The sequence below is a fragment of the Eumetopias jubatus genome, unplaced genomic scaffold, assembly GCF_037043125.1.
Source record: "Eumetopias jubatus isolate StellerSeaLion01/CBP00866 unplaced genomic scaffold, mEumJub1_p1.0 scaffold_4, whole genome shotgun sequence".
Taxonomy (NCBI): domain Eukaryota; kingdom Metazoa; phylum Chordata; class Mammalia; order Carnivora; family Otariidae; genus Eumetopias; species Eumetopias jubatus.
This window is the reverse complement of record NW_028274810.1, coordinates 12065371-12077528: the sequence shown is the minus strand read 5'-3', so window position 1 is coordinate 12077528 and position 12158 is coordinate 12065371. Positions and strand designations below refer to the sequence as shown.

General features: G+C 43.0%; 1 protein-coding gene across 4 annotated transcripts in view; it reads left to right on the top strand.

Annotated features, from left to right (window-relative positions):
* Positions 1-11458, top strand: part of LRIG2 (leucine rich repeats and immunoglobulin like domains 2) — a 68383-nt gene extending 56925 nt beyond the window's left edge. For 3 of the 4 annotated variants that reach the window (XM_028101980.2, XM_028101979.2, XM_028101983.2), the window contains one exon: positions 10709-11458. In XM_028101980.2, coding sequence (XP_027957781.1) covers positions 10709-11229 — 521 coding nt within the window. In that variant the 3' untranslated portion in view covers positions 11230-11458. Of the gene's footprint in view, positions 1-1228; positions 6295-10708 lie in introns of those variants that run through there. The other variant, XM_028101982.2, reaches the window with a different exon arrangement.
* Positions 11459-12158: the final 700 nt, after the last annotated feature.

Genomic DNA, 12158 nt, shown 5'->3' with positions numbered 1-12158 from the left:
AACCAGCTTGGCACTTCCTCACAAAACTAAACATGACATGGGACTTTTAAGATGTGCTCTTTTGTTCTTAATTAGGGACCAACTCCAGAGATTTCTAAAGAGGGTACAAGTCAGAGAAAAGTGTGTCTTGGCTTTAAAGTTCAGTGTCCATGAAAGAAGTGCACCAGCACTAATTCCGTGTTCCCATATCCTAAAAGAGTTACACACATAAAAAGACTTTAAGTGGAGCCAGAAATGCAGTGCATCTTTTTCTTAACTTTAGGGGTATCTCAATCGTTAACTTGGTCTGTAAGTGAGGAAGTCAGCAAATGAGTGTTTTGGTGCCTTGCTCATTCCTCCCTGGGGTGCTCTAGCTCCTTGCTACTCACAGTGTGGTCTCAGCTTCAGCATTACCTAGGAGCTTGTTAGAAATGCAGACCAAGGTTCCCACCCTGGACCCAGTGAGCCAGAATCTTTATATTAACAAGATCCCCAGGTTATTTGTATGCACGTTAAAGCTTAAGAAACCCTGCCCTAGCTTACTTTTCCATAAGGATTTTGTTTTTATTTCTGAGTGTTTGTTTCCAGAATGTTTTGCCTGACTTTTTCCAAAATGCATCCCCATGAAGTTAATATAGCTTTCAGCAAATATTCTTTGGGGAAAGAGCTCACCACTGCAGTAAATAAGGTGAATGAGAAATGCATATTTTTGAAACCAAAGTACAGATAATCTGATTTAAAATTGCTGCTTTTGGTTATTATTTTGTTGTTAGAATAACTGGCATGCTAGAAGCTGGAGGGAGATGGTTTATTTTTAAAACAATTTTTTTAAACATACTCATTTGTTATTTAAAGATGTAATAGCTGCACTGAATCAGTGATTTTTGTATCATGCAACTTTCACTACAATATGGATACTATTTTTGTCTGTTTCCATGTGTCTAAAGAATTTTATTTTTAAATTTTTGTAGCAGCAGAACCACTAATAATAGATGAAAGCAGAGGACATATCGCAAGGTTTCAGTAAATACTTGGTTAAGCCTATTGAAAGACCATGGTTCCAGTTCCTATTTTGTTTTCTTTTGTTAACTGTTGCTAAGAAGATGACAAGTGTACATTTACTCTAAATGTCCTTATTCAGGAATATTGGGTATCTTTATTTCTGGGAGGATTTGGGTAAAAGAAAATGAAGTTTTAGACCATTAATTTTGAACTTCCATTGCCACTGATTATTGTCTTTCGTTCTCAGAAACGTTGCCGCGGCCTCTTTGGAACATAAGCAAAGAACTAGGCCTGCCTCATCCTCCCTTTTCCCAGCAGCCAGTCCTTGAGCCACCACAACTCCATCAGAATGAGGGTCTGGCAGAGAGTGGCCCAGAGGGTTCTGCCTCCCCCACGTCCTGTCACAGGTTGCACGACCATGCTTTTGATTTTAGTAGGACTCGGAACATTCAAGATGGTAGTGAGGGCACATGAACCTCACTCCAGGCTGAAATCTGGGCCAAGACTCCAGTTAATTCATTTTGTATTTACTACCTCAGAGTTCAGAAGAAACCCCAAAGTCAGCATTTGCTTTACCCTGTCTGCAATTACATCTGACCCCACCGAGGTGGGCCAGGCATTTGTTTGGGCTTATTCCTGAGGAAGAAGGGGAACGGCTGACAGAAATGGGTACATCTAATAAAACATGTGCAACACAGGCAGAGGAAAACATAGGACAAATGTGCTTGCTGATGGTTCCATGGGGTTGTGCCCGGCTGTGCATTGCCTTTTAGGGAGAGCCTCATTGCTGCTTAACATGCTGGATTGTCTCAACCTGCAGAATGATTCTGAGAAAACATCACTGTTCTGTTGTGTCTTCCAAGGAACAGAAATAACTTTGGAGCCCTCTGGGAAGTGTGTCCGGGATTCTTCAGTGGTTTTAAGCATCTAGTTGAGACTGAGGCTTTGATATTCAAGGTCTTTGACAAGAATCCCAGACTTGACCAACTGTTACCACATCAAGGGGTGTTGTATTCTTGTGAATCTTTTTTTTTTTTTTTTTTTGGTCCCTGCCACCCAGGGATCTCATTGTAAATATATGTGCATTTATAAATAATTTTTGTATTCATTGACCATATGTGTTAGCTGCATTGTAAATATTTTTGATATGCCAAAATTATATATAATACCCAGTTATAATATTGACAGCAGCTTCTCAGACCACAGATTTTGTATGACTTGGTTTAGTGAACCTAAAGACTTTGTTTAAAGTTTTAAAAATGTGTTTGTTAAGACGTATATGTATAGAGGCAGGGTACCTAGTGATTGCATACACACAAACACAATCTTGGTAAAATTAACCACTTTCTTCATACATCTGGTCATTTGCCATCTATTTACAAGTGCCAGGTAATACTACCTTTCTAGCATAAGAAGACTCAAAAGACTAGCAGTCTTGTCATAGCCATGTGCACATAGACAAAATTTCTTTGGGAATGTCTTTCAGCAAAGTCCTTAGTTGATGAGGATACCAAAGATGCTTCTTTTCTGTTTGTTTTTTTTTTTTATCTCTTCTACCAAGGCACAGTATATCTTGGGAAGAGTGCTTTTGGGAGTAAGTCGAATGTGCACAAATTCTTGTACTATAAAGCTTTAGAGTGTTTTCCTTGTTTTATACAAGTGATTATTTAAGCCAAAAAGTTCTCTTGAATTTTTGATAGCAGAAAGCTTTATATGAACAAAGAACTTCTAATGGAATGTAATGGACTAAAGTTCTTCTTTTCTTTGTTCTTTCAGATTTCCTTACTTAGGCTGTCAGATTCTGTCCTCTCAATCTAGTGAGTACTAGTTACGTGCTGGATAACTTCCATCACTTAAATGAAAATATCTATTTCTAAGTTATTGTGCATTTCAAGGCTTCTAAACTCACATAATGTCTTCGCTTTTTGCCAGAAAGTTGAATTGCATACTAGTTCTCAATCCCAGTTTTTTTCTCCCATAGGCAGTGGCGTCTCTTTAGCGGTTTTGTACCACCAGGCTTTTTCTCTCCTTTCTTTTTTGAACTGTCAGCCTCCGTTCATTTTTACTTCGAACTTCTTAAATATCACTATTTTCCCATCCTTTCAGTTTGTGATTCCTCTTCTTCCTTACTAGGTTCTACTGTTACCTGTACAGGGCTGACGTAGAATCGGGAGACCTGATTTTGTTCCTAGCTCTGCTCCTTACTGGCTCTGCAGTCAGGGGCAAGTGTCTACTTCTCAGCCTGATTTTCTCATTTATGAAATGAGGGAATTCTACTAGATGCTCTAAAGCCCTTTCCAGCTGTAATGTTCTGTGAATCCTCCAGGAACCAAGGAGGATTCTGCTCCTCTAATAAAAAGCTGCTTTCACGAAATGTTTGTTAGAGTAACAAGAGTGATGCTGCTTACTCTGACTTGAGCCAGATTCACTTCCTCCATAGCAGGAGGGACAGTGTAAGAAATATTCTCGAGGAGAAGAGCTATTCTGCTTTGAAACCATCTCAGTGAACGACGAGTGTTGACTCGATGGAAGCCACTGATGGCTCTCTAGAGCAGCGGCTCTGAATGCTAGTGCTGCCGCACGCCAGAGCATCAGAATCAGGTGAGGGGTGCCCTGCAGCTAATCTGTAGCTGGTTTGTGACTCCCTTACCTTTCAAATGGCTTCATTCGTACAGGTAATCCTGTTACTATCCTGTACTCCCACTCAAATGCTGACAGACTTTTCTTGAGTGAAGGTGTAGTTAGAATGAGGCTGCAGGTGAGCATCAGCTGTTAGGGTGACAGAACCGAAAACCAGGCTGCGAACCAGTGTCCTAGAAAACTTACAATACAGGAGTGCTGCCTCTGCCCTAGCAGTGGTCCTATTCCTCCTACGACTGTCAGAGTCTGGTCTCCTGAATGGCCGGGGTCTCCCTCATGTCAACACCAATGGCTGAGATGCCTTCCCAGATACTTCTAGCTTGCTGAAGTAACTAAAGAACTAGTCAAGAATTTGTTTAAATGTCAAGAGCCTACCCCTGGTTTTAAAAATAATAATTTAATAAATTCTAATCTTAGAACGACTTGGCTGAAATTTTTCATTATTGCATATGTTTTTCACCAAGCAGTGATTTGTCCCTCTACTGTAAACAGGGTTAGTGGCTCATCAGTGTGTCTTCCCCGCAGTGTGATGTCTGCCTAATGCCTCTTTAATCAGGGATGTTGTAAAGCAAGGCAAACTAAAATGCTGAGGGGGATGTGTCTGCCCCTCACCCAGTTATCTCCTTGTATCAGTAGGGATACATAGATTCTCTTAAGTTATGCCCCCCTTAGCCCGATTCTTCAAGTCTACCTGGAAGAAGAAATAGCATCTTCCTTTAACTCCACACCCTACTGGCACATGGTCTCTACATAAGCCATTGGCTTTCTGTCATTCAGCCGCTTCTAAAGTGCTCTCCCTAGTTGTGCAAGTTACTCTATGGGATACAAAGTACCAGAAACCCTCTAATGTGCCATCTCAGAGTGTTTTGTGTGTATTTTTCTGAAACTTAACTTTCATATTTAAAAATAGTTGTCTTCACACTGCCCTTTGGGGGCTTGTAAAAGCAACATTAAGATGTCTGGCAACTTAGACTCTTACCCATTTTCCTAAGAGTTGGGAGATAGAATAAGAGTAATTACTTAAAGTGTCACCATGAATTAGGATTAAATTCACTCTTTTTATTCCTGAGGACAGGGGTCATGTCTGCCCCATTCTGTGGGGCAGAACTTAATAGGGAGGGGCAGTATACACTTGCTAGTAATTCTATATAAACTAATTATCTAACGATTAGGTTTGTCCAATAATTGGAATAATCCATGTTTTGTGGGAAAAGTACACGTGGAAGCTAAATAATCATCTGTTAATAGCACTGAAGAAATTTCTGCATTGAGAATGGAATATGGGCAAGATGACTTTTAGGTCTCTCTCAGTTTTATCGTTGGAAATTTCCAGAAGCAATCTGACAGACTTAAAACTTTCCCCTTCAAAATCCTTTATATACAGTAAGTATAGAGCACTTAAATTTTTTTTAGCTCAAAAGTTTTGGTTTTTGGTTGACAAAAGGAGCCTGTTCTGTGTTAGTGGCTAAAAACATGAAAGTCTGGGCTTACACTTCTGAAGAAATCTATAACTAGTTACTAAAACAAATGGCATTACCATAATAAAAACTTTAAGAGTCTATAGAATGTATTATGACCCTCCTTTTTACTCATTTTTATGCCTGTTTCTTCTTACCAGGCAGGACTTAGTTGGAATGGGGTTGGAATTGTGTTTAGCTTTATACCCAGTATTTTACCCAAGTGCGTTATAGCCTTTTCCAATCATTTTAATATCCACAGAAATACCAGGAGATAATGGAGCAACAGAGGTAAATTTACTGCCATTTTAAATGCTGTGTGCTCCATTTCTGAGTTTGCTTCTTCATGTAGATTACAGAGGTAATTGTGAAGCAGTTGGGCCTTACGAGGTTGAGCTGAGATTTTTGGCATCCTGCGAGGAATGTTTCATTCTTCTATGACGTGGCCTCTTTCCCAGTTCAGTCTGGCAGATGTTTTTCCCTCCTGCTTCTAACTTAAAACTTTCAGAGTACAGTCTCAACCAACATCAGTTAGCCTTAATTTTTTTTTTCTTTTTTGGACAACTGCCTGGTTTGTTGACAAAAATAACAAGTTCTGAATTAAGAGATATATTACAAGCTGCTCTTTACAAAACAACACCTGCAAGCCCATGAATCATCTGAAGATTTTGTGGGTAATAAGAGGTAGGGACGTGTGTGTGTGTCTGTGTGCACATGTGTGCATGCGTTGGTGTGTGTGTGTGTGTCAAGAGTAATATTTGGACCTGCTCCCTTAAGGTTGTTTGTTGAGTGTTTCTTAGCAGCCCTAATAATCTCCACCGATGAGTGGGGTGGGGTGAAAAAACAACTTGATTTGAGCCTGTTTTTAGATAAAAAGTAAAGTGATCTTTTATCAACTATAACTGTCTTGAAAGAGAAATTGATCATCAGGTGGTCAAGTGCTCTTGGAGTATCTCTTGGCTACTTAAAGTGGCCTCTTGATCGATAGACTATTTCTACCCTCTTCTGTTCCCCCTTTTTCCCATCAGAGGATGTCAGTCTGAGCAGCCCTGGTACTAGATGTACCAAAAGAGAGTTATAAGCCAAGTTGTTCAGTGTGGTCCTTTCCTAGTATCTATTTATATTTTCTCACACATGAGAATGTATATTTTATAAGGCATGTGTTTGTCTACCTGTTTGTCTACTGTAATATGTCTCCAATAAAGCTAAAATACATTATGATTTTCTGGTCTTCTGTTGCCTTGAAGTGTAGGAGGGAAATGGTGTATTTTTAAGTTTGTGGTCCTTTGAGGGGGTCCCCAAGTTATTTCCCCTCTCTTGTTTCTGCTGTGTTTGAGCCCCATACTGTCTGGAGCCTGCCATCGGAACACCCTGCAGCCCTCGGCTTCCCAGGGGCCAGTGCTGTGTGCTCTTCTTTGACTCCCTCATTGTGTCCACCATGGTGCTAGATGCCTGGCAGGACGGATGGAAACAAACACACTTAATAGTTCATGAGAAAATAAGAGTACTTTCTACACAGGGAAAGATTGGAAGGCACCGTTTTCTTTTTTTCTTTTTTTTTTTAAAGATTTTATTTATTCATGAAAGGGAGCACAAACAGGGGGAGAGGCAGAAGGAGGGAGCCTGATGCGGGACTTGGTCCCAGCACCCCGGATCATGACCTAAGTCGAAGGCAGACGCTTAACCATCTGAGCCACCCAGGTGCCCTGAAGGCATCATTTTCTAAATCAAATTTTTTTTTCTATATCAAAATTAACAAAATATTTGAAGAATGTCAGTATTCTGGTCAGCTTCCTCACTGTACTATATTAGGGACTATTTTTCTTTTTTTTAAGATTTTTTTTATTTGACAGAGCAAGAGCACAAGCAGGGGGAGCAGCAGAGAGAGGGAGAAGCAGACTCCCCTGAGCAGGGAGCCTGATGGGGGGCTCCATCCCAGGACCCTGGGATCGTGACCTGAGCCGAAGGCAGCCGCTTAACCAACTGAGCCACCCAGGCGCCCGAAAGTAATGCTTTTTGATTCCAAAGCACAAGTTTTTTCCTTATGCCAAAGACAGGAAAAATGTGACCTTTTATCACCTTTGTCATTTAGTCTTTCTTACAGGCTGAACTGGGTGCCCCCCAAATTCAGATGTTGCAGCCCTAATCTCCAGTACCTCAGAATGTGACTGCATAATGTGTTAAGGAGGTAACGAAGTTAAAATGAGATCTGCAGGGTGGGCCCTAATCCAATATGACTGGTGTCCTTATAAGAAGAAATTTAATCACCAGACATGCATGTTCACAGAGGAAAGACCATGTGAGGACATAGCAAGAAGGCAGCCCTCTTCAGGCCCACAAGGGAGAGTTCTGAAGTAATCAAACCTGCTGACATACTGATCATGGACTTCTAGCCTCCAGAACTGTGCAAAAAGCTGTTGTGTAAGCCACCCCGTCCGTGGTATCTTGTTATGACAGCCCGAGCACACGATCCGTCTTCCAATAACCCAGCCAGGTTGGCTAGGTGATTTGCCTACAGTCACGTACTCCAAAGCCCGTGTTCTTTGTGCTGAGCCACATTGTCTTCTGCCCCTGGGTCGGTGGCTTCTAGACTGAAAAGCCCTGTAGAGAAACTGGAGATGAAACCGACAAACCCTGGCCGGCTCGCTTGTCGTTCTGACGCCTGGCACACATGTCATGAGCCTCCCCGACCGCAGCTCTGAATGACGCCGGAACGCAAGAAGCTGCCGCATGTTTACGGTGTACCCATTAAGTTGAGTGCATCTGGGAACAAAGAAGCAGGGTATTTGGACATTCAAGAGTAAGTGCCTTTAAGTTCCTATTTTATTCTTCTTTCCCAAGAAGAAACCAGGTTTTTACCGCTATAAGTAGAATCCCGTGTGTGGAATGACTGGTTGCTCTTGAGTTATATGCGAGATCAAGTAGTTTAATTTTGTGTACCTTTTAAATGCTTCATCAAAGCTGATGTGAATTCCTCTGTCTCAAAAACAATAGGCATGTGGTTAAGGTCGGCAGTGATGGAGGCTGGCTTGAATTATTTATTCTTCTGGGTGAGCTCCAGAGCCAAGTGCATGAGTATATGCTCTATGTCAGAAACCGTGCAGAGAAGAAATACGGTTGTTGTCAAACAGTGAATTACTGCTGCTTCTAGGGCCCTGTTCTTCATACCTGTAACCTGGGGATGGCTCGGGGACCACACTGATATGCTTTCACTGAAAAGGAACGTTAAGATTCAAGTGTGGTGCTGAGAATTTTGGAGAAGCACAAAATTGCAATAAACAGCAGATATGGAGAAAAAGCAATGCATCATGTTGGCAGGAGTTTTGCCTTCTGGGCCCACTCCTCCACAAGCACCGGCATTTTCTCACAACTTTTGTAGACATTACTTGCTGGTCTCACCTGCCAACGGTGTACTGTTTCCTAAAGGTCCCTTGAGCTCGAAAGACTAATACCCAGGGCGCCTGGGTGGCTCAGATGGTTAAGCGTCTGCCTTTGGCTCAGGTCATGATCCCAGGGTCCTGGGATCGAGTCCCGCATCGGGCTCCCTGCTCCTTGGGAGCCTGCTTCTCTCTCTTTCTCTCTGTCTCTCATGAATAAATAAATAAAATCTTTAAAAAGAAAAAGACTCTAAAAAAATCTTTTAAAAAAATACTAATTAATACCCAGTGAGGTAAGAAGTTTGAAACATACTTCCTGATCCTCCCCTGTGGAAAGTCTCAGTGCTCCTTCCTTTGGACAGCCTTCATTCATTTAGAGAGGTCCCAAAGAGCTGGCTGGGTATGTTACTTTCTTCACTTGGGGAAAGGGATTTTATGAAGAGAAACTCCATTTGAGAGATGAGTGTTTCCTTTTGCCCTGAACTCCTTTCTTATGTCTTAAGTTCTAGCGGATGTAAGACTTGTTAGCGAAATGGTTGCTGAGGGTGGTGGAAGAGTTTCAGAATGGCATAGAATTTCTTCTGTAGCTCTTGAAGGCAGGGTGTGGCTTTTAGAATACCTTTGGTTTAGAAAACAAACCTGTTTTCTTTCTGTCCCTAGTAAAACCTCCAGTCTTGAATGTTTCCTTCCTTACTGCTCATCTCACTCTTCCCCAACCTCCCAGTTAAAGAGTCTGGGCAGAAGAAGGAAGAAACTCAAGTCCCCAGTCTGCCACCAGGGTGGAAATGCCCCCTTTCAGCTAGGCAGGGGCTGCAGTTTTTGGCAGGGACAGCAGGCCAGTGCATGAGGATTCCCTGGGGTTGGCCAAAATTTAATTTGAGTTTCCCTGGGCCCTGCATTTACCATATGGTTATTTGTTTGTTTGCTTGTTTGTTTGACAGAGAGAGACACAGTGAGAGAGGGAACACAAGCAGAGGGAGTGGGAGAGGGAGAAGCAGGCTTCTGGCCAAGCAGGGAGCCCGATGTGGGGCTCGATCCCAGGACCCTGGGATCATGACCTGAGCCAAAAGCAGACGCTTAACCGGCTAAGCCCCTACCATATGGTTTTAAAAGTCATTGGTTCAGAGCACTGGCTTTGATGTAGGACAGAGCTGGGCTACAACCCTCCAGTTCTTACTACTCTTACCAGTTGTGGGAGCTTAAGCCAGTGCCTTAGGTCCTTTGGGCCACATCCTCTTTATCTGTAAAGTGGAAATAATCATCCCTACCTGGTATGATTGTTGAGCGGATTAGACGAATTAATACATATAAAGTACTAAGCACAGTGCCCAGCACAGCGCTCAATAAATTTTAGCTACTGTTAGTTATTGTTATGGGGACTCAGGATGGAAAGCTCCTTCTTCCTTTCCCTTCCTTTCCTTTCTCTTCCCTTCCTTTCCCCAACCAGGACAGCTCAAGATGGGGAATGTCAACAGTTTCCCCAAAGAGTCATTTCAGGGGTAGTGCTGGAGATCTGGATTGCTAGCTGGATTTTATTTAGAAATAAGACACAGTCTCCTAAAACAATGATTAAGTGAAAAGTGCCTTCAGCTAGGAGTCAGTGGGACTGGGATTCTGACCAGCTCTGCCACTCACTGACCACATGATCTTGGGAAGTCACTTGACTGCTGGGTCTCAGGGTCTTCTGCCCAAAGATAATTTGGACTGTTATCAGGTGCTCTCAGAGGCCCCTTCCAGCTCTACATTTTATAGTGGTTTTTCCAGGTGCATAGACCCGCCCTCATCACTGTCCCCATTGTGTCCGTTTTTTCCAATTGTTTAGCGGTTCTTCTTAACTCTCCCAAGAGGGAACTCACTTTATCATTTCTCAAGAATAATTATAAACATGTGCATGGGACTTTAGAGGGGACAAAGAGCCTGTCTGGCTTAAATGAAAGGAAGGAAGTGGCGAAAAAAGGAGAATTTTGTTGTTCAGTCCAGAAGTTCTGAGCCTCCTAGGAAGTGTATTGTGTGAGCTGACCTCCAGTGAGCATTATTCCTCAGTGGGGGTCTTCCTTGGTCTACACATTCCACCCTGTAACATAGTTCTAATGATTGTGTAAGAATTCTTGCAACAATCTGTGGCAAACCGGATTGCTTTTCAGAATATTCTCTTCAGTACTTAATATGTTGGCTTCATGCCCTGGTAGATGATGGTATTGGGCGAACTGGAAGCAGAACCCTTGGTTCACATCTTGGCTACTTTGCTTACAGGAAAGTTACTGAACTTCTTTTGGCCTCCGCTTCCTTCTCTGCAAGACAGCAATGATCATACTACTCACCTCAAGATCTCACGTCAAGACTGCTGTAAGCACCAAGTGCAATTATTTCAACTGTGGAGAAGCAAACCCTTCAGTTTCAGTAAATCTGACTTATTTGGGAGTATGGCTAAAGGAAACAGCAACTTCACTTCCTCTGGGCCCTTTGGCCCGTCAGTGAGGGACAGCTGTAAGCTTTTTAATAGATTCAAACCCCATTCTAGTTTTCCCCAAGTCTCCTCCGGGTTTACTCTGAAGGGTGCCCCTTGTTTGAATTGTCACTGGCCTGAAGAGGGACCAGCAGCGGCTTGCAGGCAAAGACGTGATGTCACCTCTGAGGGTACTCCTTGGATACTGCGCACAGCTGCTGTCGCCAACAGCGTGGACCAGGACGCTTTGATGGACAACAAGACCTTGAATACTTTATGTATCTTGTTTTCCAGTGATACTAAAGAATTCAGTAAACCCAGTTGGTAGGAAACTAAATTGCTGGTCTGGCAAAGGAGTGAGCAGAAAAACCTAAAGTAAGAGGATTTTTTTTTTTTAAACCTCCTTGCTCAGTTTGGGAGCTTGGCTTACTTTTCCTGATACTCTGCTACCATCTGGCTTGGATTTTCTTCAGGCAAAAATAACTCCATGCTGATTTTGAACTCTTGGCTTATTGTTGATGTCTTTATAGACTCATCCAGCGACTACTGAATAAATGGCTCACGATAAATGTGTGTTCCTGCTTGGTGTAGGGTAGCCGATTCCAGAAATGTAAGGAGAATCAAGAAACTCTCCCTAAAAGGAGGGCTTATCCACTGAAAATTCCTTTTGCCAAGCTAGCCAGAGAGTAGGAAGTGTGGGATAAGAGATCAGATGGGTTGGGGTCTGGGCTGCAGGGCAAACTGGAGGGTTTTCTTGCATGTTTGTTCCTTGGATCCAGATTTTAGAATCTGTGGGACACAGTGGTGGTCTCATACTGGTCCCTGGCCATGGAGGAGAGCCTGTCTCAGTGAAAAGCTGGGACATTTCAGCCCTCGAATGTCTGTCTCACCGGTGGACGATGCGGGGCTGGTGAAGGGACTGATGGGGTCCTCTGCCATTTTCTTGCCTGAGCATCTCTTCTCCTCTTGTTTCCCCTGCTGAGGCCGATTGGAAAACGGTACCTACCCATTCGTTCGAACTAGGACTGGCCTCCAGGTGGCGCTTCAGCACAGCGAACAGCAGTGGCTAGCGTCACCTCTGGCCGCCGTTCCTCGGGGGCTCTCTCGTTATGTAAAAGGATTCATGGAAATTGGGCTTCTCCAGCTGCACAGTAGAGGGAAGATCTGGCCTTTGTCACTGTTCAAGCTGGGACCCTGGAGAGGTCAGGGAGCAGGGTGGGGTAGGGGGTGACAAAACCTCTTAGCCCCAAGCAAAGT